We start from the raw sequence: 24,351 nt of genomic DNA, 5'->3' as shown, positions 1-24,351 counted from the left end.
GCAATCAAATGGCCATGTCCTCGTACCTTGCGGAAGAGGACAATTCCTTCCACGGCATCGAAGTGCCTTTCCGAAATTTCAACCTGGCGCTGGTTGACAACGTCTCCGCCGAATACTCCTTCATGACGGAGATGTTCTCATCCTTATCCTTCCACCAGATCTCGCGCAAGGCCGTGGAGATCTTCGAACCCGTCTTCGCTCTGGGCCAGACGCTGACGAAGCAGCTGATCGACAACGCGACCGACGCACTCGGCGTTCTGATCTGCGTGCGGTTGAATCAGCACGCGGCCTTTGAGCTGCAGCGTCGCAAGGTGCCCGTGGCCGACGCGTACGTCAACGGCACCAACATGCGCCTGTGGCCGCGGTTCCAGGTGATCATGGACATTCAGTGTGAGTCGCTGCGACGGGTTGGATCGAACACGGGACGCAGCGCGGTGTCGGCGCTGTCCCTGGCGGGCGGCGACGATCTGAACCAGTCGACGGCGCCGCATTTCCTGACGCAGCGGTTCGGGCAACTCCTGCACGGGATTCTCGTTCTCAGCAGCGAAGCCGGGGACGACGAGCCGGTGTCCAACAGTCTGGCGCGACTGCGCGGCGAGTTCGACGCGCTGCTGGCCAAGCTGAGTCGCATCGGCGGCGACGCCAAACGACGCGAACGGTTCCTCTTCAACAACTACTCCTTGATTTTGACCATTATCAGTGTAAGTCTTGTTGTCTATCTGGTCCACCTAGAGTCTCTTGCTAATTGCACATAACAGGATACCCAAGGCAAATTAGCGACTGAACAACGACAGCATCTAGACGAGATGCTGAAGAGCGTAGGCAAGCGAGGATGATCTTGATCTTGACATCTCATGTATATAGCATATAATCCCCGACATAATACATCTTGTCTGTAAAGTAGAATACTCGGCCAAGTCGGCGATCGGCGGCAACTCCGAGGCAGGCAAAGGCAGACCCACTCGAGCAATCACCTCATCGGCCCTTCTTCTTCGCCATTTGTCTCCATGCCACAACAATCCCTGGAATTAATCAACTCAAATTCCATACTTCAATATTTAGTTTGTATAGATTGTTCGAAATGCATTTGTCGTCGCGCGCAGGCCTACAATCTCTTCGCAGGGCGCGACAGTTCCAAGCGCGCTCGTTCTCGAGCTCCCGCGCTGCGAGGGCCGACGTGACCCATGCGGTATGTTCTGTTCTGTTGATGTTTGATGGATTTTTTGAATTTATGTATAAACCTGAGGCCAGAAGAAGACAGTCTAACAATGAATTTAGGTCATCGGCGCCGGCGTTGTAGGACTCGCCGTCGCGCGACAGTTGGCGGCCCGGGGCGGGTCGACGATCTTGTTGGAGAGGAACGATGCGCCGGGCATGGAGACGAGTAGTCGCAATTCAGAGGTATTTATCTCTTTCACTTGATCCTCGATGTCGAGGGGATGTGTCTCTTGCCTGGCTTCTGTGTGTTCTTGTGTAAGTAGCATGAGGACCTGCTGTGTACCCGGTTACTACCTAGACCTATACAGAGACTACGCCTGCTCGTCTAGAGCAACATCCCCATTCGATGAGTACCAGATCTCTGAAACACGCTAACCCGTCACAGGTCATCCACGCTGGTCTCTACTACGGCATAGACACGCTCAAAACCAACCTCTGCATCCGCGGGAAACAACTACTCTACGAACTCTGCGCCCAGAAGGGCATCCCACACCGCAACACGAAGAAATGGATCGTCGCGCAGACCCCCGAGCAGTGGGAAGCCACGCTCAAAGTGCACGAGCACGCACAGAAAATCGGCGTGCCCACGCGCATCCTCACCGCCGAGGAGGCCGCGCGACGAGAGCCGGCCGTGCAGGCGCGTGCCGGTATCGTGGAGAGCCCTACGACGGGCATCGTCGACAGCCATTCGCTCATGGTGTACCTGCAGGGGTCGTTCGAGGAGCAAGGCGGGGACTGCGCGTTCCGCACGAACGTGACGGCGTTGGAGCCGTTGGGAAACGGCGAGGCAGGGTACCGCATCACGGCGCGCGACGCGGAGGGCCAGGAGAGTAGCATCACAGCCGAGACGGTGATTAACAGCGCGGGTAACTACGCCTGCATGATCAACAACATGCTCCTGCCGGCGGAGCGCCACCGCACGCCGTACTATGCCAAGGGCACGTACTTCTCGTACGGCGCCTCGAAACCCACCACCAACGTGCTGGTGTATCCGGCCACGCTACCGGGCCACGGCGGCCTCGGCACGCATTTAACCCTCGACATGGGCGGGCGCATCCGATTCGGCCCGGACGTGGAATGGGTGGACGACGCCAACGACCTGAAACCCAGCGCGGCGCGCCTGCAGCAGGCCCTGTCCGAGATCCGGGCATATCTGCCCGCCGTCGATCCGGAGGCGATCAGTCTGGACTACTGTGGGATTCGACCGAAACTGGGCCGCGGCGGGGCCGTGAACACGGGCAAGGGCTTCCAGGACTTTGTGATCCAGAAGGAGGACGGATTCCCGGGGTTTGTGAATCTGCTGGGCATCGAAAGTCCCGGGTTGACGAGTTCATTGGCGATTGCGGAGCGAGTGGAGGGACTGTTGTATGGTTGAGCCTGTCATATTTCATACCCAGATCTGTAAGAACAGCCTGGTAGAAAAAAGAAGCTTATGTGTCGTTGAGCAAGTTCCAGACGGTCAGGGACCCACGTAGAGAAGCTTATGTGGCAGGCCAGGCGATGCCAATTCGCCATCCGGGATCTCTTCTGACGTCAAGACTCTGCGTGATTTTCTGGATAGCACAAAGGATGATGGCGAGAGATGCGAAGGAGAAAGTCCAGACTGCAGAGATTGGCCGGGTTTGTTTGATTTGCATGTCTTGTCACCACCTGCCTCTTTGAGCCATTTCTCGCCACGGGTTCCTCCTTCTTTCTCAATTCTAAATATCATTTCCTCCCTCGTTCCTCTCCCTCGCCCTCTTTCCATTATTATCCTACACAATCTCTACAATCTACATTCCTACAGACCTTTATTACCTCCAATTCCATATACATCATCTATTTCCTACACGATATATACATCCCTACATAGTCAATCCACCATGCCCGACCTCAAATCCTACTACAACGACTATCACCAACGCCGCTCAACACCCCAATCCCCCCTCCCCAAACCCCTCACTACACCCAACAAAAAGAAGACCCAACCATCATCCCGCTCACAATCGCCCGCCGTCCCCGCCTCCTCCAACCGATGCTGGGACTGGATCATCGTCGGCGGCAACTGCCACTACGCCAAGAACCGCGCCTCGTTCCGCAGCTACCGCCGCGCTCCGGGCAAGATCGGAGGCAACAAGGTGCTGGGCGTTGGGACTGTCGAGCTGCAGGTCCGGCGGCGGGAGCCAGCGGGGGATGAGCGCATCAATACTCTCATCTTGCAGGACGTGTTGCATTTGCCGAATGCGCGCTGTAATGGGTTGAGTTTGGAGAAGTATCGTCGGGCGAATCCCCTGTCTGTGGTGGTCGAGACGGAGAAGGAGCATTTCCAGGCGACGAGCGATGTGGATGGTGAGGCGTTGTGGTGCGCGGATGAGTACTGTGGGTTGTCGAGGGTCGTGTTGGCGGGGAGGCCGAAGGGGCAGTCGTATCTGAGGGCTGGCCAGGTGTATACGTTGAGTGTGATTGCGTCGGAGGGGGAGTTGGAGAGGTTGAAGAGAAAGGTGATAGAGAAGGACTGGACGGTTCATGCTTGATGATGATGACATGATAGTGAAAGATACGATGTCATGATGTGTTTGATTATAGACGACCTTGTTAGATTATCATAAATTATACATACCAGTCATTGTCCCAACGTTCGTTTCCGTCTTCTAGCCAGTTGCACGCGCAGGTACAGACCAGACCGTCGTTAATAATACATGCATGTGTACAAAATCACCCAGCCCGCTGGGCATATGTTCAATGTTTATCGAGAATCCTGTTACCAGAACTCATCGCTCGCTATATCGTTCGACTGTCTCCGTTTTGACAGCGCAGTTCGACTCGCTCATTCCACGTCCATCAGCACGTCACTCATAATGTGGAGAACGTATGAGAACTTTCGAACGCTCCATTTGCCGGCATCTTTGAGCAACCCCGCGTAGTCCAGGAGAATCCGTCGTGCAGACTGATATCCTCCCTGGAATGGCACGCCGCGAAGGTACACCACGCCGCCATTCCGAATGAAGTTCACGGCCGGGTCATCGGACGGGGCAAACGACTGACTGCCGCGCGGTTCCATGAAGCTAGTGAATCCTTCCGTGCCGACGGCCTGCCAGTCGACGTCGTCGAGAAGTTCGATGTAGGCGCCCTGCCCTTGTCCTTCGGTATTGGGGACCATGAATTCGTAAAGCCCCAGGACAAGCGCAGCGGAGAACAGCGAAAACACCGAGTGGAACATCGTATGGTCGGACGCTTTCCGATTGATCATGGATTTGTAGATCTGAGCGGCGTGGAGGCACGCTCTGCGCGCAGCGGGTGTTTGCGACCACGCTGCAATGTCCTCCAGTGCTTTCTGGGCCGGCAGTGGACCTGCTCGTCCCGCGGCCAGATCGAAGATCTGCGTATCGGCCGTAAGCGTCATGCACATATTGTGCCACATGACAGCTGCGTTGGGATTCAAATGAGAAAGAACGTCGCTGTATCTGCTGGCGATTTGCAGTTGGAGAGATGGTAGGCAGCGGGCACGACCGTCCATGGCATACGTATGACAGGGCGCGAAGGGGTAGCTGGCTCGATTCGATAGTAGTCGATGGTAGGCTTCAGACAGCCGCAACTGCACCATCGCCAGAATCGAATGCATACAGAAATCATCGACGGGGCTATCTAGCGCCGCGATTTCGACGTTTTCCGACGGGGCTACCACAGTGGGCATCAGGATGCGCCGTCCACTTCGAATTAGATGCGTCCATTGGCCCGAACTGTTTGCCTGGAAAAGACTCTCATTGCAAGGGAGGATGATCTGGATAGAGTCGGGTACAATAATAGGACTCATCGATAGAAACGACGAGTACCAGGAGTCCAAAAGTAGAAGACCAGAAATTAACCTGCCTGGGTCAGCACGTAGTAACAATTCCGTCAGATTGGACGACTTACCGCTTGACAGATTCTATTTTACTCCAGGTTTTCCATCGCATATCAACATCTGGACCAACTTCAAAAAAGCTCATGTCGAGTATTTGGCCTTCGGTTGCTGTAAAGAGCCCGTGCCGCTGTGCAATCTATTATCCGGCGTCAGTAGCGAACCACCAGAAGACCACTGGTCCATCTTACCGAAATGAGACTGATATAGAGCATTTGGCTCTTCTCCAGGTGCTCCTTTTCCTGCAATCACATCAGTCTATGCACCATTGGGCTCGAAAATGGAAATCGTACCCCTGTCATGGCAGCGAGGTTGAGGAAAAGGAAGGCGGCTGCAAACGTCGACATAGTGTTCGCCGAACTCTCGGTGCCCAGCGAGCATTTGGCTAGTTCCGCCATGATCTTCTCGAGTACAAACTAATACAATCCTATGATGAGTGACCCGTAGAACACCAAGCATCGAATGGTTCAGACTTACAGTATAATTCTTAGATACGAAGTCGGTTGTCCCCTTCGTCCCCAGCATGATCATGCCAATCAAACACATGGAATACAGCACTGACGGGTTCGTATTTTTGGCAGAAAACGTGGGAGTGTGGATAAACGGGACCAAAGGATGGAAGTTCCGAAAGTACAGATCCAAGGCCATGTCAAGAACTTCGGCCGGAGGGAAGTTGGGCAGTGTGACCAATGCGCCGGATGAACTAGGGGGATGCGCCATATGTTCTGGTAAGCGCGAATGTGAGTTGGCGAACCGGGCATATCCAAATATTGCCTGGAGATGCTGTCGACATTCTTCATCCAAGCCGTGCCTTGTCCCCTGAAAGAGACTAGGAGAGCCATTGACTGAGATGCTAGGATGTAGCGCGAAGATATTATCCAACTCGATGCTCGCTACCTCCTGCCAGAGATTGTTGATCAGGCGTCCGTTATGATTCGAAGGAGCAACCCAGTACTTTTGGACCTTGGCGAACCGCTCACTAGGGATGGTCCCCCCTGATTTGGGGGTTCCAACGCTGTCCGCGGAAGGTCTTGCCTGTCGGTCTGAGAAGGCTCCGTGACTATCCCCAAGCATTCCAAATCCCGAATCCGGCATCAAATTGATCGAACCGTTGTGCGAACCCGCATCGGCGCGCGGTTCAAGCCAAAACTGCATCATGTCGTTTGGCGTGTCGAACATCGGCCCTCGATAGGCCGGCGTATCTGCCGTCGTAGAAACCTCGTTCCACCCAAAGTATGCCGCTTGTTGGTCATCGATCATCATGGGGTTGACTTCGGGCTCGGTGCGGGCATGATGCGTCGAAACATTTGCTAGAAAATCCAAAGACGACGGAGGGAGGCCGGTTGCTGAAGGGAGAGGCACGTCGCGAGGCGCCATCGAAAGTGGTTGCACCATGTTAACCGCTTCGGCGCCAGTTCCTGGAACGAATTGTTGGCCCTCGGCAGGACGAATTGCGGCTTGGTCAGACGTCGCCGCGGGCTGCGCATTCTTGACTCCGTTGGACGTGGTTGCAGCGGCGCCATTGTGTCCTTTGGCATGTCGACTCAACACATCACTGCGATATGGCCCGTATTAGATTTCTATCCAAGAAAAGCACTATTGTAAATACCCATCCGACGAGGGTGTGTTGCGCACCTTCGCGAAAATCGTTTGTGACAGACGTTACATTCATAGGGTTTCTCCTTGGTGTCTACTGCTCGTTAGCGCGACTGACAACTAGACTTCAAACAGTAAGAATCCGGGCAACTTGACTGACGTGACCGTTCATGGCGTTTGAAATGCTCTGTTTTCTTGAATCGCCGGTCACAGATGGTACACTTTCTTATGACCATGATGCAACGCGCCAGAGGGCGAGGGAATATGAAAGACCGGGGAGACCGGGGCCAGGGAGCATGACCTTCAGTGGACGCCGAGGACAGAGGTGACTGGGGGGGTCAACGACGAAGAAAGAAACCAAAAAGAAGAGTGTTCGTGCAGCAGATTCCAGTTTAGCGGAGAGGATGAGGGGAGACTCTAATCGCAATCGGACGGATCGGGTAAGGAGGAGAACTAGGCTGGAATGGGATCCACCGCCTGCAGAATGGGGTCGGTACGGTAACGTCGTCCGTGGTAATACCGTATTGACGCCCTCGTGATTGGCGCCCTTTCCGATTTAGTGGCTGACTCAGCCCACGCGGGGCTTCGGCAGTTGCGACCCATCGAGTGCCGGATCCTCTTTCTGCTCCTTTATATTATCTTATCTTTTTTATCTTTAAAGAGGGGACGTTAATTTCAGAGACGCTCCAAGACGCTTGCCGATTTTGATATCACCAAAACGACAGCGAAGCATGCCCTCTGCATCCGCTGACACCCATTCGGCTTTAGTCAAAGCATTCCACCGCGAAGTATTACACGGCAACGGAAATTGCAGATGAAGCGAGTGTGTCCTCTACCGGGGGACTATGAGCGCCGCCTCCTACGGGTGTTTCAGGCTGGCTGAGAGAACAGTGATTCCCAAGGCGTTGACACGTCCTACACGGTGGCCCGCCATCGCACCGAGATTTCAGATTGCGGCAGTGTGTACAGGCGCGTTTGGGGGGAGTCGTACTTTCCTTTTCTCCATGCACTGGTCGCATGTGTCGTCGAAGCACGTCACTAAGGTGGATCGTCAGGGTCACCCATCCCACCGATCTAATTAAAGAGCCACAACGTACCTTCGCCCAAACTCTCGATCGCAGGCTGGGCAACGGAGACGCTTCTGTTGATGTTGCGCTTCATGGCGGCGAAGATGCTCCTTCCGCTGATAGCTCGCGTTGAAGCGCAGCACACGACATGTGAACGTCTTTAGAAGCATCACGCTGACGTAGAGCTATTTGAGATAGGATCCAGCAAAGCCCCCTGCAGGATTCTAATACTTACGAATCAGGCAGTTCTTTCACTCACCGTCAATTTACCGATCGAATCAAACCTAAACGAGTTCTTGTTATTATCCAGTCATGACGCAAATGAAAGCAGTCCGCGCTGTTACCGCAGGAAGTAATAAGCTTATGACCGAGCTCCGCGAGGAACCTTTGCCCAGCCCAGGCCAACACGAAGTTTTGATCCGGGTTCACGCCGTCTCACTCAACTACCGTGATGCAGTGCTACTGCGAGGCGACTATCCTGTCAATAGCAAGGCAGAGGTGATTCCTGTTTCCGACGGCGCCGGCGAGGTTATCGCGGTCGGGCCAGGAGTAATGCGGGTAAAACCCAATGATCGGGTTGCAGTCGGTTGTTTTACAGCCTGGATTGGCGGTCTGTATATTCCAGAATATTTCCGCACGAGCGCTGGGTTCAGTATGGATGGAATGCTAGCAGAGTACGTGCTCTTCCATGAGGATGCATTGGTACACATTCCAGACTACATGTCCTATAACGAAGCTGCTTCGCTTCCCTGTGCGGCAGTGACTGCGTGGACGGCACTGAACAAAATCGAGCCCCTTCAGCCTGGCCAGGCGGTGCTGATTCAGGGAACCGGAGGCGTCTCACTGTTCGCGTTGCAGATTGCGAAAATCTATGGCGCTCGTGTGCTGGCTATTACCTCGTCTGACACCAAAGCTGCTAGGCTGGAGGCACTCGGTGCAGATGCTGTGGTGAACTACAACGCTTCTCCAGAGTGGGATCGCGAGATCCTTGCTCTAACTGATGGCAAGGGGGTTGACAGAACCCTTGATATTGCTGGAGAGAAGACCATTCAGAAGTCCGCGGCGTGCACCAAGATAGGTGGTGTGGTTGTTTTGATTGGCTTTGCGAGTGGACTTGGTGGCGGCATCCCGCCCATTGATATCATGGCTCGGAGCCTGACATTGACTGGATCAATTATCGGGTCACGACTAGATTTCGAGGCAATGCTTGCAGCGATGGCGAGACATGAGATGAGGCCGGTCATTGATCAGGTTTATCCCTTTGCGGAATACAAGGAGGCTTATCGAAGACTGGAGAGCGGACAGCAGGTTGGCAAGGTTGTTATTCAAGTCGTTAATCAGACTGCCGATTAGGGGGATAATTTCGAACGAAAAGGGACCTGCTTTAACTAACGTATTTCACTACCGAGCGGCCACCCCCTACCGAGCGGCCACCTCTGTATTCCCATAGAAAATGGCTATTTTATAGACGTGAATAACACAACCACAATATATTATTCAAGGTTTAGGAATTAGTATTATTTATTATAATACTTCGTATAATGTATAAATTTTATCGTTAAGTCTTTATAAAGCCTAATAATTTAGGTAATATAAATTACAGCCGTAATTTTGTATTTTATAACAAAGGTAACTATATAATCTTTGAAAAAATATTTAAAATTCTGAAAAAAAACTCTTTTTATACCAAGGATACCTACCTATATACTATACTATTTATATAGATTCTAGGGTTATATTGTGGTTGTGTTATTCACGTCTATAAAATAGCCATTTTCTATGGGAATACAGAGGTGGCCGCTCGGTAGGGGGTGGCCGCTCGGTAGTGAAATACGTTAATCTCTATATAAATTAGTCAGCGACTGGGCAGAGCCAGGAGTCACGTGTCATAGTCTAATCGCTTTCTTAAAACTGTTTTCTTAAGATAGTTTAGTTTTCTTCTTAATTAGATAAGGGCTGTCCGGTCAGTGGGCTCCCCCCTTGAGTGCTCTCAGTAAAGCGGTGATGTCTACAACAGGAAATTTACGATAATGTAGAAAAACAGGTACGTATAGGTACTTATGTACCCCTATTGTGTCGACTTCTGACCTGCCACGAGTTCCGCCAGTTTCCCATCGTCGTAATACGCCTCCAAGCGCTCTTTACGGGCTTCCTTGTCGGCCTTGACTTGGCGAAGAATCTCCTGGATGTTGGGGTACGAGGAAAATTTGTCCTACACGCAAGAGATTAGCGAACAGCCTTCATGTCTTCCGCAGTTCCATCGTCAGCAGGAGCAGTTCTTACCGGCAGAGCATCCCAGACCTTAGGGTCGGTTCCCTGATCCTTGAAGGTCCCACATCCGCTCCGAGCGTATTCCGTGAACAAGAACGACCGACTGCTCTCCACCATGATCGTCATTTGATCTGCAGCCCATTAGTGAGTGTTTCGGTTATGGTCACGGAGGGTCTTCACTCACTCTCGAGAATTTTCCGAGGCTTGTTGACCTGGTTACGCATCTCATACACGTAGTCTTCGCTAAAATTGCCATGTGGTGTATGGCTGATCTCAACGCTGCCACCGCCGGGCAAGAAGTCGTCGGACCGGCCCAGTCCATTGCCGTATAGAGAAGCCAGGAACTCCGTGGCCGAGTTACGGTGGAAGTACGGCAGGCGGAAGGTGTTAGCCGCCACGTCCCAGCGAGGTCCGAACCACAGGAAGTCCGCCAGCGGAGTCATGGGGTCGCGCGAGAGCGCCGTCAGCACGCAGTTCACCGAGGGATCCGTGTGGTCGATGGACGTCGCGTTCTGCGAGGAGAACTTGGTCAAGTCATACTGTGTTGTGATTGGTTAGCCGCGGGTTCTTGATTCAACACAGCGGAAACAGGATCAGCACTCCGGTACCTTATAGGGGACAACGTTCCCGTGCCATGCAACGAGGTCGAAGGGGCTGTGGTCTTGTTCAATGGCATTGTAAAGGCCGTTGGCCTTGTTAACAATGGACCAATCTGCGTGAAGAACTTCGTCGATGTGGGCGACCGGGTGCAGGAAGTCCCGGGGGTTGGCCAGGCCGTGGCCTCCGATGGGACCTAGATCCGGCAGCTCCCAGCGCGAGCCCCAAACTTCGGTGATATATCCACGAGCCACGTTGTGTCCGGGGCCGAGACGGACGGCAAACCGAACTCCCCGAGGGATTACGCAGATCTCCCCGGGCTGCAAGAACAGCTTTCCCATCTCGGTCTGGATGTCCAGGTTGCCGAGTTGAGCAACGATGAGGAAGTCGCCGTCGGTGTTGCAAAAGGCCCGACGGTCCATGTCCGCGTTGATCATGAACACGTACAAAGCGATTCCCTCGCGCAAGTTGGGGTCTCCGCTACCACCCAGTGTGTGAAGACCGTCCACGAAATCGATCTTTTCGTCTTCCTTCGGGAGGGGGAAGGGAGCCCATTCACCCTGCTCCGCAAGCGTCGCCACCTTAGGGTTCAAGGACAAAAAACAGTTCTCGATGTCTGCCTTGTGTTCGATGTTGGCTCGGTACCCATCTGCGTATGGTTAGCCATTATGTACAGTAGCAAATACTGACAGACAGGGAGGACATACTGTGAGCAGCCGCCGGTCGAACCCGGTACATGTAAGTGCTGAAGTTGGCATGGCGCGGAGCTGCAAAGGCCGAGTAGGTGATACCCTCCGTATAAAGTCCGAAGCGAGGTTCTTGGGGGTTGTTCTGACCAGCAGGCAACGTCCCCGGGATCACTTCGGACTGGTGTCTGTTGCCAAATCCCGCCAGGTACTCGTAAGGATCGTTTTCTCTCGTCGGTTTCCGGGTCATAGTATCTGTGTAGTGGAAGACCTTCTGCATGTCCTTAATCGGGACTCTCTCTTCGATCGGGGGCGCCGGCATTGTGATGGTTTGGTTCCCAGGCGTTCTCTAAATGCGTCTACCCAGCTATTCTCTGCAGTTTGAGAAGTCTCAAGTCGCAGATCCCATCATTTCTAAGGGACAAAATTTCCGGTGGCCATGGCCCCTCTGTTTTTGCATGTGGAGAACTACATCCTGAAGAATGAAGGCATCGACCCACATGGCGGTTCTGAGATCCGACTTCCACGGCATTGGGCCTCTTGGGCGTGTGGTGTCTTTGCGGGGCCCATGTGGAGCAGGCGCTTTACTTTGCGTTGTTAACTTGTTTGCCCCTGCGATTTGACGCCTTTCCTACCAAGAGTTGGAGAGTTGGGAAACGTCATGTGGTGGGATTCGTGCTGGAGGCGATCTACCTAATGCAGCCAAGAAAGGCGTTCACTTTCAGCGTGGGGAAGCAAAGCCCGAGTATCTACAAACTACAAATTCAACGAGATCAAAAAAGGCTCGTTGTGCAAATTGGACATGATTCATGACATACTACGACGCAGAAAGGACTGCTAGAATTTCTCGGTCTCAAATTACTCTTGGATGAACAGCGCCGCCACTCCCATTCCCGTACTGCATTCACCGTTCGAGTCAGTCAAATGAATCTCAGCATTCGCCGAAAATACAAGGATCATGAATAGTGGAAAATTCAAAGGGAAACTCACCTCGCACACATGCTAACCACCCCCACCTCTTGCTCTCTCCTCGTCAACTCTGCCAACAAAGTCGCCGTCTGTCGTGCCCCCGTCGCCCCGATTGGATGACCAAGAGCGATTGCGCCGCCATTCGGATTGACCTTGTCGAGATCCAAGCCCAGTTCGCGCACGCAGTGAATGGTCTGGCTGGCAAACGCCTCGTTCAGTTCCCATACGTCCACGTCGCTTTTCTGGATCCCTGTATACCGGTACAAGTTCTCAATAGCATAAACAGGCGCGATGCCCATCTCGTCGGGCGCGCAACCAGCCAGCTGGGTGCCTGCGAATCGGGCGATAGGCCGGAGACCATGAGCGTCAGCCCATGATCGACGAGCGAGAATGGTGGCGGAGGCGCCGTCGGAGATTTGGGATCTGGACATGGATCGTTAATGCACCTGCCAGTTTCCAAGAAGAATAATGACTGCAAGGAAGGTTTGCGTACGAATTGCCCGCCGTGCTGAATCCGTTCTCCAACACAGGCTTCAAGCTCGCCAGCTTCTCGACCGTCACGCCCTTCCTGATTCCCTCGTCCTGCTCCACCACCCGAGCCGTCTCTTCCCCGGTCTCCGTATCAACCTGACGCGTCAGGACCGGAGCTATCTCGTGCTCGAACCGGCCTGACGCCTGCGCCTCGGCGGCCCGTCGCTGGCTCTCGGCCGCATACTCGTCCTGCTCACGCCGACCGATGCCGTACCGCGACGCCACATTCTCCGACGTCTGCAACATGGGAAGGAGACAGTCTCGAGCATCTTTCACGGCCGAGTCCTTCAACGTCGGCGACACATCGATGGGAATACCGCGCGTGGTATAATTGCGCGTCATGCTCTCCACGCCGCCAGCCAGTCCGACGTCGATCTGTCCGACGAGGATGGAATGCGACATGTGGGTGATGGCCTGCAGACTACTGGAGCATTGACGGTTCAAGGTATGGAACGTAGTGGAATTGGGAAACCCGGCAGCGTTGAGTGCCATGCGACCGGTTTTGGCGAATCCGAGTTCGCCCAGCACGTTTCCGATCAGAGCGTCGTTGACATGGTGCGGTTGGATGTCTGCGCGTTGGACGGCAGATTGCATTATCTAGATGGGGTTAGTTGTGGGGTTTACGAACAGAGGGCGATGAGCTAGAGTTGTAATGCGTACAGGCATGAGGATCTCCTCCGGGTAGCAGTCCTTGAAGGCGCCCTTGTAGGCGCGAGCGATGGGACTGCGCACGGAGGAGAGCACGACGACATCGTTGGGGGATTTGGTGAAGACTTCACGGGCGCTTCTCCGCAGCATGATGGGCGTTACGATGTTGTCTGGGGTAGAATCTGCAATCTACATGTACTTAAGGAGCGTTGGAGAGAAATGTGGGGCAGTGACATAATGTGGTGGTTGTCTGGGGAGTATGTACATAAGGTGTAACATACTGTCTACTGTCTAGTTTGTACATACCTGCACAGTGTGACATGCACTCTAATTCATAAGTGTTCACTAACAATGATTAATGAATATTATTATTAATGTAGGCAAATACCCCGGAATTCCCCACACAAAGAGCACTGCCGACGCCGACTCCCGCGAGGCCCATCGGAATCGTCGAGGATGCGACTGTTCCGACGGACTGATCTCGCTGATCGTGCATACCGAGCTATTGACTGAATGAATTCAGGCAAAACAAGGAGAAAGTATTTCTATATAAATCCCATATGGTTCTACAACATTTCTATCCTTCCTAACGTGTCTCTGGCAAATTCTTACCGACAGGATGAATTCTCCCCCGAACAACGCGGTGGAGTCGGCTTCGGAAGGCGGCAAAAAGCTCCAAGGGCGCCGGATAATCGCTTTGTCGGCTGCCACGGTCGCTAGCCGCTCGGAGAGCTTCTGGGGAAGCTCGCATTCCATTAAATAACAATATGGAGCCCTTTGGCCTCTCCGACTTTTCTTTCTCTTTTTTCCTTTCTCCCCTCATTCACTTCCCCAGTTTGAATCATTCTTCAAGGTCCCGCACACCATGGCGCGGCCTGTCCCTGCGGTGTTCCGGCCCATGTGGCGCCGGAACTTCTGCGTCTCGACCCCCAGACGAGCCATTGACAAGCTATGCGACTCGGCCTCCGAGGCCATCAAGGACATGAAGGGCTCCTCGACCCTGCTGGTCGGAGGTTTCGGCTTCTCCGGCGTGCCCAACACCCTCATCGACGCCGTGCGCGACCGGCCCGATATCACCGATCTGACCGTCGTCTCGAACAACGCCGGTATGCCCGGCGCCGGTTTGGGCCAGCTGCTGGAAACCAAGCAGATCAGTAAAATGATCGCGTCGTTTATCGGTGAAAACAAAGTCTTCGAAAAAATGTATCTGACTGGTGATTTGGCTCTCGAATTGACCCCCCAGGGCAGCATTGCTGAGAAATGCGCTGCCGGTGCGGCGGGTGTCCCTGCTTTCTATACTCCCGCGGCTTATGGAACTATCGGTGGGTCGATCCCATGGCACAGCACGCCACGAGGTATAATTGCCTGAAGAGGCTGGAGAGACTGACCCAAGGACAGTGCAAACTGGTGAACTCCCCGTTCGGTACAACAAGGATGGCTCGGTGGCCGAAACCTCCAAGCCTAAGGAAACGCGCAAATTCAACGGCAAGAACTACATCCTGGAAGAATCGATTTTCGGCGACTACGCCCTGGTCAAGGTCCACAAGGCCGACAAGCTGGGTAACTGTCAGTTCCGCAAGGCTATGAACAACTTCAACGAGGCCATGGGCAAGAACGCCAAGTACACCATCGTCGAGGCCGATCACATCGTGGAGGTTGGCGAGATCGCCCCCGAGGATATCCACCTGCAGAGCATCTACGTCAACAAGGTCATCCAGAGCCGTGGCGAGAAGCAGATCGAGAAGCTCACCTTTGCCAAGGACCCCAGTGAGATGCTTCAGGCTGGTAAGTTACCTACCTATTTACTAGGGTTGCAATGTGGACTCTGCAAAGGTGCAAAGGCTGACGACTTCTGTCTTGCCGTACAGGATCCGGAGAGGCTACCGCCCGTCGCGAGCGTATCGTCAAGCGTGCCGCCAAGGAATTCAAGGATGGAATGTATGTCAACCTCGGAATCGGAATGCCCCTGATTGCTCCCTCGTACCTGCCCGAGGGCGTGGAGGTCGTCCTCCAGGCCGAGAACGGTATCCTGGGTCTGGGTGGTTACCCCAAGCCCGGCGAGGAGGACCCCGACCTGATCAACCCCGGTAAGGAGACCGTGACCCTGGGTCGTGGTGCTTCTCTGTTCGGTTCCCATGAGAGCTTCGGTATGATTCGCGCGGGACGCATTGATCTGACGATGCTCGGCGCTCTGCAAGTGAGCCAGTACGGCGGTATGTGATGATCATCCCCCTGTCTGAAAACAAGTTTGAGCTGATCACTGTTGTAGATCTTGCCAACTTTATGCTTCCCGGTAAGGTCAAGGGTGTTGGCGGTGCCATGGACTTGGTCGCCAACCCCGAGAAGACCAAGGTTGTGGTTACTATGGTATGTGATTAACCGGCTGGCAACTTTTTCGGTGCGATGAGGTACTAATGATGTGCAGGAACACGTCGACAAGAAGGGCAACTCCAAGATCCTTCCCGAGTGCAGCTTCCCCTTGACCGGTCCCCGCTGCGTGTGGAAGATCATCACTGACCTGGCCGTGTTCAACGTCTCTCCTACCGAGGGTCTGACTCTGGCTGAGCACGCCGAGGGTGTCTCCGTGGAGGAGATCCGCAGCAAGACCGCCGCTCCCTTCAAGGTGGCGGATGACCTGAAGCCCATGCTGTAAATTTCTATTTCATTTTCATAGATGTCTGTATATAGATTGGTCAATTGATTTATGGTTTGTTCAATATCATTCTAGTCGAAACCTGTTATCTGTAGAGCCGGCATCTCGTGTTGCTGGTTCTGGCCGGTTTCTCGTTCCACGAATCGATTTCGCACTCTGCCGCCTTCAACATCATTCTGCATGAAGTCTCGACTGATCCTTTCTGCTTTGTCGACATTGACACCTCAGGACCACCTGCCCACGTGGTGGCCCCGTTTTGGCGGCGCGCTGTTTTCGCTTCAAAGTCAACCTTCTTCGTTCCCCGAAGTCATCATCTCCTCTTCAACGAAAGTCTTATCCCACGCAAGTTGCCATCAAATCCCCGCGGATACGGTGAATTTCAAGACCGTACTCCGATGCAGATCGATATTTTGGGTTAAAGCATGCCAGAAGTGAAAGAAAACCATGCCGGTCATTCTTCGCCCTCTCCCTTGCAGCACAACGCGAGGACGACTCGTCTATTGACTTGTCTTGCGTCACAAACGACCCATCATAGGGCCAGTTTGGCACAGACGAACCCACTTGAAGTATCGTTTAAGCTTGATAGACATGCCTGTCATCCGCCTCCTGGCCGAAAACGGGGCTAGGCATCTAGACGAAGTATAAGAGCTCCACTGCTGATGGATCCATCGAAAACAAGAAACCCCATCTCCTCCCTGGGTATAAGTTTGATGCATTGAGTCCCCACATCTCTGAGGTAATGCTCTGTTGGGTTTCATCCATTTGCAAGAGTAATGTGCAAGTTGTTGAAACAAAGTTTCAGCGGTTTGAGGCGAAAAAATAACACGATTGGCTGGCTGTCTAAGCCTCGCAAAATCATAATGACATGGAGAGCAAATCTTTACTTCGATGGGAACAGCCCGCAGCATGAAGAAACGTTCATGACAGACCAAGGCGCATGAGTGGAAACTGTGTATACTATTGTTGAAGAGGACTTCATGCGGATCCACCGGTTTTGAAGTAAGAATGTCGGGGAGTTCGGGACAAGGAAGATTTTGACTCAACAATGCATGTCAACCACGATCACACGACCCTGGGTCGCTTGACATGACACAAGATGATGTGATCAGAGTTTTAAGCATTTTCTAGGTACCCTTCTTGACAGCTCCCATTGGCAACCCTGACCCCAATAGCGTTCAGCCACAACGGTCCGATGACCTCAGACCCTTTCATACCCCGGATTCGAAAACCTGGATGATATGAGCGTATACCTTGTTGGCTCGCGGTTGTATTCTCCCAATACGGAAGCATGGGAAGACCTGCTTCAGCGCACGGAAATGGTCCAGGAGATGCCGGTTCAAACTGGTATCTATCCAGCTTATTCAAGATGACAGTCACATAAACCCTGGCAGCATATTGTCGTCTGACGTTGTCATCTGGTGTGCAGTTGGGCATATATAAACCAGCAAGTCTCGCTTTTGCATGAATTTCAACAGTCTCGCAATTTACTCTACTCTCGAACAAAGAACCATTAAGTCAGCACGACACTCTGCATATTTGCCTCATCTTTCGCTGTTCACTTGTCACTCAAGAACATAGCATTCAATATGGACGGCTACCTTTCCAGTCATGCAATCATTCAACCCGACGACATCGCCATCGAAAATGGCTCACATGTTTTGAGCTATCGAGAGCTCGACCGAGAAGTGGGCAAACTGGCATCAGTCCTCAATGAACTCCACCTGAGCCATGAGCAGCCCATCTGTGTCTTAGAAGACATTGGCTCCAGTATGGTCATTGCTCAGTTGGCTGTCCTCCGGGCCAGGCTGACCTGCGTGCCTATCACCCCGTCGACTCCCGAACTGCGCCTACTGGATATGCTCCAAGATATTGAGGCGAAATACATTCTCACAGACCAGAATACTCCAGACAATGAAGATATCACTATCATCCCCATCTCTGGTCATTCATCTGAGGAATATGTGGCCTGCCCACCATCTCGAGACCGCGGCGGCGAATTTCGCAGTCATATCCTCTACACCTCGGGATCCAGCGGCAAACCGAAGGCCGTACAGATTGCCGAAAGAAGTCTACTACATTTGGCAGAGAACTCCCCAGTCACACCGTTGCACCCAAAAGACCGCATGGCAATAATCAATAATCCTGGTTTTGACATTTCTCTATTCGAAACCTTTGCTCCTCTGGCTGCTGGGGCAACACTCGTCATTGTGCCCCGTGAAGTAGTTACGGATCCGTTCGCATTCCGCGAGTTTACTGCCGAAAAACATCTTTCCGTACTTTTTTTGACTGCAGCACTATTCTCGATTACCGCCCAGGCCTGTCCGACTGCTTTCGCAAACACCCGGCATGTTCTTACGGCCGGCGAAGTTGCCAATAAGGCTGCCATGCGGGCTGTTCTGGAGTCTTCGGCTCCACCAGAGCATCTCTGGAATACGTATGGTCCGACTGAGGCGACAACGTTTTCAACTATGTATCTTGTTACACTTGGCGAACTTAAACATGAAAATATTGCCATTGGGAAGGCGGTTGGAAATACGAAATTGTGCTTGGTAGATGAAAATTCCAATATCATCACTGAGCCCGGTCAAATGGGCGAGATTCTTCTGGGAGGCCCTGGCCTAACTATGGGTTACATTGGTCGGCCCGAAGATAATCAAGATTGTTTCACTACGCTAGACGGAATTCGCTATTACCGAACTGGAGACATGGCCAAGTGGCGCCAGGATGACCCCGAGGTGCTCGATTTCGTTGGTCGTGTCGATTTACAAGTCAAGCATGGTGGATTCCGTATAGAACTGGAGGAAATTGAACAGGTACTTCTTTCTAGCACCCAGTTGTCTGGGGCAATTGTTGTGCAAGTCCCCTCAACGGATCTCGGCCACGAGCCTCTCCTCGTGGCATTTGTGATCCCTTGCATTGCAAACAGTATTCGTCCCCGGGATATCACCACCTTCTCCCAAGAAAGATTGCCGGCCTATATGGTTCCACAGGATATTGTCTTTTGCTCGAACTTCACTTTGACTGAACACGGCAAGGTGGACCGGAACGCGTTAGTCCAAAGATACATTAAGGAACGTGAAGAAAAAGCTCAAACACGGGAGCAAGAAGGCGGAAACAATTTACATTCTGTTGTGGAGGGGATTTGGTCTGCTTTGCTAAACAAGCCCACGATCAATGAGGACGACGACTTTTTCATTTTAGGGGGTACCTCCCTTCAGGCTGCTACATTGATCGCTCAGTTGAGGCAACAGCTGGGTAAGACCATCTCCATGCGATCTCTGCATGAGAACTCTCGTCTTCGTGACCTAGTCAATCATCTTGAGGAGTTTACTGAGGGAGGCAACGCCCCCGATGAGGCAGAGACTTGGACCTACGATGCACATATTGCCGATTCCCTAGAGCCCCTTCCAGAATGGCAGGACACTAACGAAGGTCGAGTATTTGTCACCGGTGCGACTGGCTTCGTGGGTGCTCATTTCCTCAGTCGGTTTCTCCAATTGCCAGCTATTAAAGAGATCGTGTGTTTGGCCCGCTCCAGGGACAATTTGAGCCCTACCGACCGGGTCCATAGAGCCCTCCGCCGCTACGATCTCTGGGATGATTCAGCTAGCCATCTGACAAAACTGTTGGTGCTAGAAGGAGACGTCAGTCTGGACCATCTTGGTCTTACGAAGGAGAATTTCACGTGGTTAACGAACTGGGCCAGCACGGTGTTCCACTTCGCAGCTAAAGTAAACTTCTGCGAGCCATATGAATCTCATTTCGATGCGAACATCCTCGGTACCAAAAATGTACTTGAAGCCGCTCTTTCGGGACGGCGCAAATCCTTCCATTATATGTCCAGCATCGACACTTGGGGCCCGACGGGGCTGGTCCTTGGCACCCGCAAAGTCCTCGAAGACGACCCCCTCGAGCCACATGTTCGAGGCCTTCCGTTTGACATCGGCTACGCCCAGAGCAAATGGGTTGCCGAGCAGATGGTGCGGCGGGCACGCACGCGAGGTCTGCCTACAGCCATCTATCGACCAGGTTTTGTGATTGGGGACTCGCGTGATGGATCGGGCAACCCCGATGACTTCTTCGCGCGTCTGATGGTTGGGTCCATTCTCTTGGGCGCCTTCCCTATCCTGCCAAACCAGAGAATGGAATATGTGACTATCGACTATGTCTGCGATGCGACGCTGCACATTGCCTCGCAGAACAAGAATCTCGGAAAGTCATACAGCCTGGTTGCGCCGGATCCAGCCGATTCCGTCAACCTCGAAAAGACAGTGGAAGTCATTCGAGAGGCCGGATATCCGGTCGAGCATATCCCGTATTGGGAGTGGGTGCAACGATTGCAGTCAACCGCCGACAAGGAAAACCCGCTACTTCCGGTGATGCCGCTATTGCAGGAGCCGGTCCTTGGTGGACGGTCTAGGTTCGAGACCAGCAGGAACACGCCACACTATGATAGCTCGAACACGGTGGTCGCATTGAAGGATGTGCCTGAAATCTCATACATTCCCTTCACCTCGGGAATGCTCAACAAATTCTTAAGTTTTTGGGATCGCAAGGGGTTCTATGAGACGAGGCAAGTTCGGAATTGACTACTGGGAGGCAAAGTAGGGTCTATGTACTTCTCATGTGCTTGTTTCTTCAATTTGTTACTTTTCTGTCTGTATTTATGTAGTACCTCAAATTGAATCATCGAAATATTCTGGCTTGTTGTAGGCAGCAGTGTGTATCCTTCATCCCGTTCATCGGACCATCGCGAGAAGGCGAACGTGCACCCCGAAGCCCTAACTCTTCCCCCTCACATCGACCCATTGACCCAACCTCAGCCAGCCTCAATTCGAACAACCCCCTCTTTTATAGTCTGCAGCCTGGCTTCTTGTCTGCGTCCCTACAATCCCTACAATTGTTGGTTTGCTTGAGACACGCTGCAATACCACGTCGGGGTAGTGTCTTGCAGTGCGAACAAGGCAATTTCAAGCGATCCAACCATCCAATCTCCACGAACCTCTCCAGCAAGGCGCTCGAACTTCGCCACCACTCACTGGCTCGTCGGCTCCGGTTCCTGCAATGGAACATTAAGCTTATGTGCGTTTGTGTTCGCAACGATCAACTGATCAGCTCACATCTGCGCGTAAGATGCAGGCATCCGGCGAGGTTCCGAGCAATCGCCGGGGATCTAGACTTGTTACCATCGTACTTTGCTCGCGAGGCCATGGTCTGTGAAGAAGTATTTATAGGGCCTCGCTACTCATCTAGAAGGTACCAACACGGTCTCTCATCAAGACAATTCCAAGCACATATCCAGCCAAGTCAAACCAAGTCAACGCCACGGACAAAGTGCCTCAAATAAGTCACCATGCATATTCCATTCTACTACACCCTCCTTTCCCTCCCCTTGGCCATCCATGCCGCCCCCTACCAGACCCGTATCCTAGAGACCGGGACCACCTTCGTGTCCCCAGACCCCTACGGCCCGTGGCAAATGCTCCCGGGCACGCCCCCCAACCTCGCCTACATCAAGACCACCAACACGGGCACCGGCAAGGTTGAAGTGCACATCGCCTCGGGGTCCTCGACCTACCAGACACGCACGCTGGAAGTCGGCTCGACCTACGTCTCCGAGGACAACGGCACCTGGCAACTCATCGACACGGACGGCGACGGCAAACCGGACCTCGTGTACATCAAGACGCGGAACACCGGCACCGGCCGCGTCGAGGTACACATCGCCTCGGGAGCGTCGAACTATCAGACGCGGATCGTCGCCACCGGCACGACCTTCTACCCGGAGGACAACGGCGTCTGGCAGCTTGCAGACTTTGACCGCGACGGCAAGCCTGATCTCATCTACATCAAGACGCGAAACACAGGGACCGGGCGCGTCGAGGTGCACGTCGCATCGGGGGCGTCGAACTACCAGACGCGCGTGCAGGAAGTCGGTACGACATTCTACCCCGAGGACAATGGCGTCTGGCAGATGGTGGACTTTGACCGCGACGGGAAGCTCGATCTCGTGTATATCAAGAACCGGAATACGGGGACAGGGAAGGTCGAGGTTCATGTGGCGTCGGGGAGTTCGACGTATCAGACCCGTGTGCAGGAGGTCGGGACTACGTTCTATCCGGAGAATAATGGCTTCTGGGAGTTGATTGATTTTAATGGAAATGGGGTGTTGGATCTCGTGTATATTAAGACGAAGGAGACGGGGACCGGCAGGGTGGAGGTTCACGTTGCGTCGGGGACGAATTAGTAGGATTTAGTGGGATTGAATACTTATTGGCGGGTGAGTACGGATTATCAGTTAGCAGGTTTCCCCATGGATAGTCAATACTCAATACACACGAGTCAAGAGTCTCATGTCTAATTACTCAGTCCAATTTCATCCCCTCCAAACTGCCGACGCATTCTCCACATGTGGAGGTCCCCCATATGCCCTTCGTGGGGCCGCCATTCTTCCCCCAGACCTACTCTTAGGCCGAGGATAATGAAAGTAAAACAAGAACTAAAGATGAGTTTCGGCAGGATACATTCCTCTCACAGAAAAAATGAATCGTCTACCAACATGTCTTGCGGCGTTTCGATGCATTCCCAATGGGACTATCAACAGCAGGATCTGGAATATCCGCCGACTAACCAATGCAGCTGCTACGAAGAAGTTGCCTCTGGCAGGGTTGAAGGTGCTGGATATGAGTCGAGTGTTGGCTGGTGTACGTGGTTTAATTCATTGGCGTCTGAATGAATGTAAAGAGTCATACTAATGTCCCATTAGCCATACTGTACTCAAATCCTCGGTGATTTAGGGTAACTCCATTTCTCTACAAGTCTGAAGGACACTGAAAGAGTACTAATGATTAAGTAGGGCGGATATTATCAAGATCGAGCACCCAGTTCGAGGAGACGATACGAGGGCTTGGGGTCCTCCGTATGCGACCTACAAGGATGGCAGGGACGGCGTAGGTGAAAGTGCATATTACCTCTCTGTATGGTAACCCTATTGTACATTCCCTAGTTCCTATCAACTCGGATTGACTAACACAATAACCCCTACATAGGTAAACAGAAACAAACGCTCACTGGGTCTCTCCTTCGCTCACCCAGAGGGCGTTGAGATCCTGCACGAACTAGCCCGGAGCTGCGACGTGCTTGTAGAAAACTACCTCCCAAACTCATTGAAAAAGTACAACCTCGATTACGAGACCATACGACACATCAACCCCCGTCTCGTCTACACCAGTATCACCGGGTACGGCCAGACGGGGCCATACAGCAACCGACCGGGCTTTGACGTCATGGTCGAGGCGGAATTCGGCCTGGCGCATCTGACGGGCTCCCGCGACGGACCTCCCGTGAAGGTGGGCGTCGCCGTGACGGATCTGACGACGGGTTTGTACGCGTGTAATTCCATCATGGCGGCGTTGTTGGCGCGAGGTATCACGGGTGAGGGCCAACATTTGGATGTGTGTCTGAGTGATTGCCAGGTGGCGACGTTGGCCAATATGGGGAGTTCGGTCTTGATCAGCGGGGAGAAGGATTCGGGGAGATGGGGCACGGCACATCGTAAGTTTATGAAGACTCTTTGTTGGTTCTTGTTGAGGGAAATTGAATTGGCTGACACTTGTCGATAGCGTCTGTTGTTCCCTATCAGAGTTTCAAAACTGCCGATGGCGATATTTTCGTCGGTGGTGCCAATGACCGGCTCTTTGGCATCTTGTGTGAGAAACTAGAACGACCGGAGTGGCAAGACGACAAGAGGTTCGGCAGCAATAACGAGAGAGTTCGGAATCGGAACGTGCTAGAGGGTATGATCGAAGCCGAAACAACCAAGCGCACGACCAAGGAATGGCAGCAGATGTTTGAGGGCAGCGATCTTCCATTCGCAGTTGTCAACGATGTTCAAGCCACGATGAACCATGAGCATGGTAAGTGCTCTTTGTTAGTTCAATGGTCTTTGCTGACTCCTTGGATAGTCCGCGCTCGAGGCATGGTTCAAACGATTGATCATCCTTCCTGTGGACCCATCAAGGTAATCAGTCCCCCTGTGAAGTATTCCAACGCAGAACCGAATATCAGAAGTCCTCCTCCTCTTCTGGGGCAGCATACGCAGGAGATACTGCGGGATGTGGTGGGGCTTAGCGATTCACGAATTCACGAATTGAAAGCAAAGGGCGTAGTTGCATAGTGAAGGACATAGATCGCTCCCTTATATAGCTTGATTCTTTAGTATAGAATTATCGTTCC

At 52.9% G+C, this 24,351-nt stretch overlaps 11 protein-coding genes across 11 annotated transcripts; 8 read left to right on the top strand and 3 right to left on the bottom strand.

Annotated features, from left to right (window-relative positions):
- Nucleotides 1-8: 8 nt before the first annotated feature.
- On the top strand, nt 9-836 carry VPS52_1 (putative GARP complex subunit (Sac2); the record flags this gene model as incomplete). The annotated part of the gene is made up of 2 exons (XM_046087437.1): nt 9-701; nt 759-836. The coding sequence occupies 2 exons, from the start codon at nt 9-11 to the stop codon at nt 834-836; spliced, it is 771 nt and encodes a 256-aa protein (XP_045943404.1).
- A 245-nt stretch (nt 837-1,081) lies between these two features.
- LDX57_005750 (NAD(P)/FAD-dependent oxidoreductase) lies at nt 1,082-2,593 on the top strand (the record flags this gene model as incomplete). The annotated part of the gene is made up of 3 exons (XM_046087436.1): nt 1,082-1,189; nt 1,279-1,401; nt 1,604-2,593. 3 exons carry the CDS (start codon nt 1,082-1,084, stop codon nt 2,591-2,593), a joined length of 1,221 nt encoding a protein of 406 aa, XP_045943403.1.
- Nucleotides 2,594-3,080: 487 nt separating this feature from the next.
- LDX57_005749 (uncharacterized protein) lies at nt 3,081-3,731 on the top strand (the record flags this gene model as incomplete). The annotated part of the gene is made up of 1 exon (XM_046087435.1): nt 3,081-3,731. One exon carries the CDS (start codon nt 3,081-3,083, stop codon nt 3,729-3,731), a length of 651 nt encoding a protein of 216 aa, XP_045943402.1.
- Nucleotides 3,732-4,024: 293 nt separating this feature from the next.
- LDX57_005748 (fungal specific transcription factor domain-containing protein) lies at nt 4,025-6,866 on the bottom strand (the record flags this gene model as incomplete). The annotated part of the gene is made up of 7 exons (XM_046087434.1): nt 4,025-5,063; nt 5,113-5,237; nt 5,290-5,340; nt 5,392-5,514; nt 5,576-6,653; nt 6,734-6,788; nt 6,851-6,866. 7 exons carry the CDS (start codon nt 6,864-6,866, stop codon nt 4,025-4,027), a joined length of 2,487 nt encoding a protein of 828 aa, XP_045943401.1.
- A 1,207-nt stretch (nt 6,867-8,073) lies between these two features.
- LDX57_005747 (zinc-dependent alcohol dehydrogenase family protein) lies at nt 8,074-9,114 on the top strand (the record flags this gene model as incomplete). The annotated part of the gene is made up of 1 exon (XM_046087433.1): nt 8,074-9,114. One exon carries the CDS (start codon nt 8,074-8,076, stop codon nt 9,112-9,114), a length of 1,041 nt encoding a protein of 346 aa, XP_045943400.1.
- Nucleotides 9,115-9,820: 706 nt separating this feature from the next.
- LDX57_005746 (uncharacterized protein) lies at nt 9,821-11,637 on the bottom strand (the record flags this gene model as incomplete). Its single annotated transcript, XM_046087432.1, has 4 exons — nt 9,821-9,973; nt 10,045-10,571; nt 10,641-11,278; nt 11,337-11,637. The coding sequence occupies 3 exons, from the start codon at nt 11,635-11,637 to the stop codon at nt 10,209-10,211; spliced, it is 1,302 nt and encodes a 433-aa protein (XP_045943399.1). The 3' UTR covers nt 9,821-9,973; nt 10,045-10,208.
- A 536-nt stretch (nt 11,638-12,173) lies between these two features.
- Nucleotides 12,174-13,643, bottom strand: LDX57_005745 (thiolase family protein; the record flags this gene model as incomplete). The annotated part of the gene is made up of 4 exons (XM_046087431.1): nt 13,476-13,643; nt 12,778-13,412; nt 12,306-12,707; nt 12,174-12,213 (listed from the first exon to the last, which is right to left on the bottom strand). Exons 1-4 carry the CDS (start codon nt 13,611-13,613, stop codon nt 12,174-12,176), a joined length of 1,215 nt encoding a protein of 404 aa, XP_045943398.1. The 5' UTR covers nt 13,614-13,643.
- A 685-nt stretch (nt 13,644-14,328) lies between these two features.
- On the top strand, nt 14,329-16,116 carry LDX57_005744 (3-oxoacid CoA-transferase; the record flags this gene model as incomplete). The annotated part of the gene is made up of 5 exons (XM_046087430.1): nt 14,329-14,785; nt 14,862-15,248; nt 15,332-15,676; nt 15,733-15,830; nt 15,889-16,116. The coding sequence occupies 5 exons, from the start codon at nt 14,329-14,331 to the stop codon at nt 16,114-16,116; spliced, it is 1,515 nt and encodes a 504-aa protein (XP_045943397.1).
- A 1,521-nt stretch (nt 16,117-17,637) lies between these two features.
- On the top strand, nt 17,638-21,178 carry LDX57_005743 (uncharacterized protein). The gene has a single exon (XM_046087429.1). It carries the CDS (start codon nt 17,703-17,705, stop codon nt 20,703-20,705), a length of 3,003 nt encoding a protein of 1,000 aa, XP_045943396.1. The 5' UTR covers nt 17,638-17,702; the 3' UTR covers nt 20,706-21,178.
- Nucleotides 21,179-21,469: 291 nt separating this feature from the next.
- LDX57_005742 (FG-GAP repeat domain-containing protein) lies at nt 21,470-22,363 on the top strand (the record flags this gene model as incomplete). Its single annotated transcript, XM_046087428.1, has 1 exon — nt 21,470-22,363. The coding sequence occupies one exon, from the start codon at nt 21,470-21,472 to the stop codon at nt 22,361-22,363; it is 894 nt and encodes a 297-aa protein (XP_045943395.1).
- Nucleotides 22,364-22,658: 295 nt separating this feature from the next.
- On the top strand, nt 22,659-24,292 carry LDX57_005741 (CaiB/BaiF CoA transferase family protein; the record flags this gene model as incomplete). The annotated part of the gene is made up of 6 exons (XM_046087427.1): nt 22,659-22,820; nt 22,883-22,914; nt 22,973-23,093; nt 23,166-23,670; nt 23,739-24,032; nt 24,081-24,292. The coding sequence occupies 6 exons, from the start codon at nt 22,659-22,661 to the stop codon at nt 24,290-24,292; spliced, it is 1,326 nt and encodes a 441-aa protein (XP_045943394.1).
- Nucleotides 24,293-24,351: the final 59 nt, after the last annotated feature.

The sequence above is a fragment of the Aspergillus melleus genome (genome assembly GCF_016097325.1).
Source record: "Aspergillus melleus strain CBS 546.65 chromosome Unknown contig3, whole genome shotgun sequence".
Classification (NCBI taxonomy): domain Eukaryota; kingdom Fungi; phylum Ascomycota; class Eurotiomycetes; order Eurotiales; family Aspergillaceae; genus Aspergillus; species Aspergillus melleus.
Note: the sequence above shows the minus strand (reverse complement) of the source record. Positions and strands in the feature narration are given on the sequence as shown.

Coding starts and splice junctions, on each gene's coding strand:
- LDX57_005743 (XM_046087429.1), top strand. CDS start 17,703: ATGGACGGCTACCTTTCCAGTCATGCAATCATTCAACCCGACGACATC.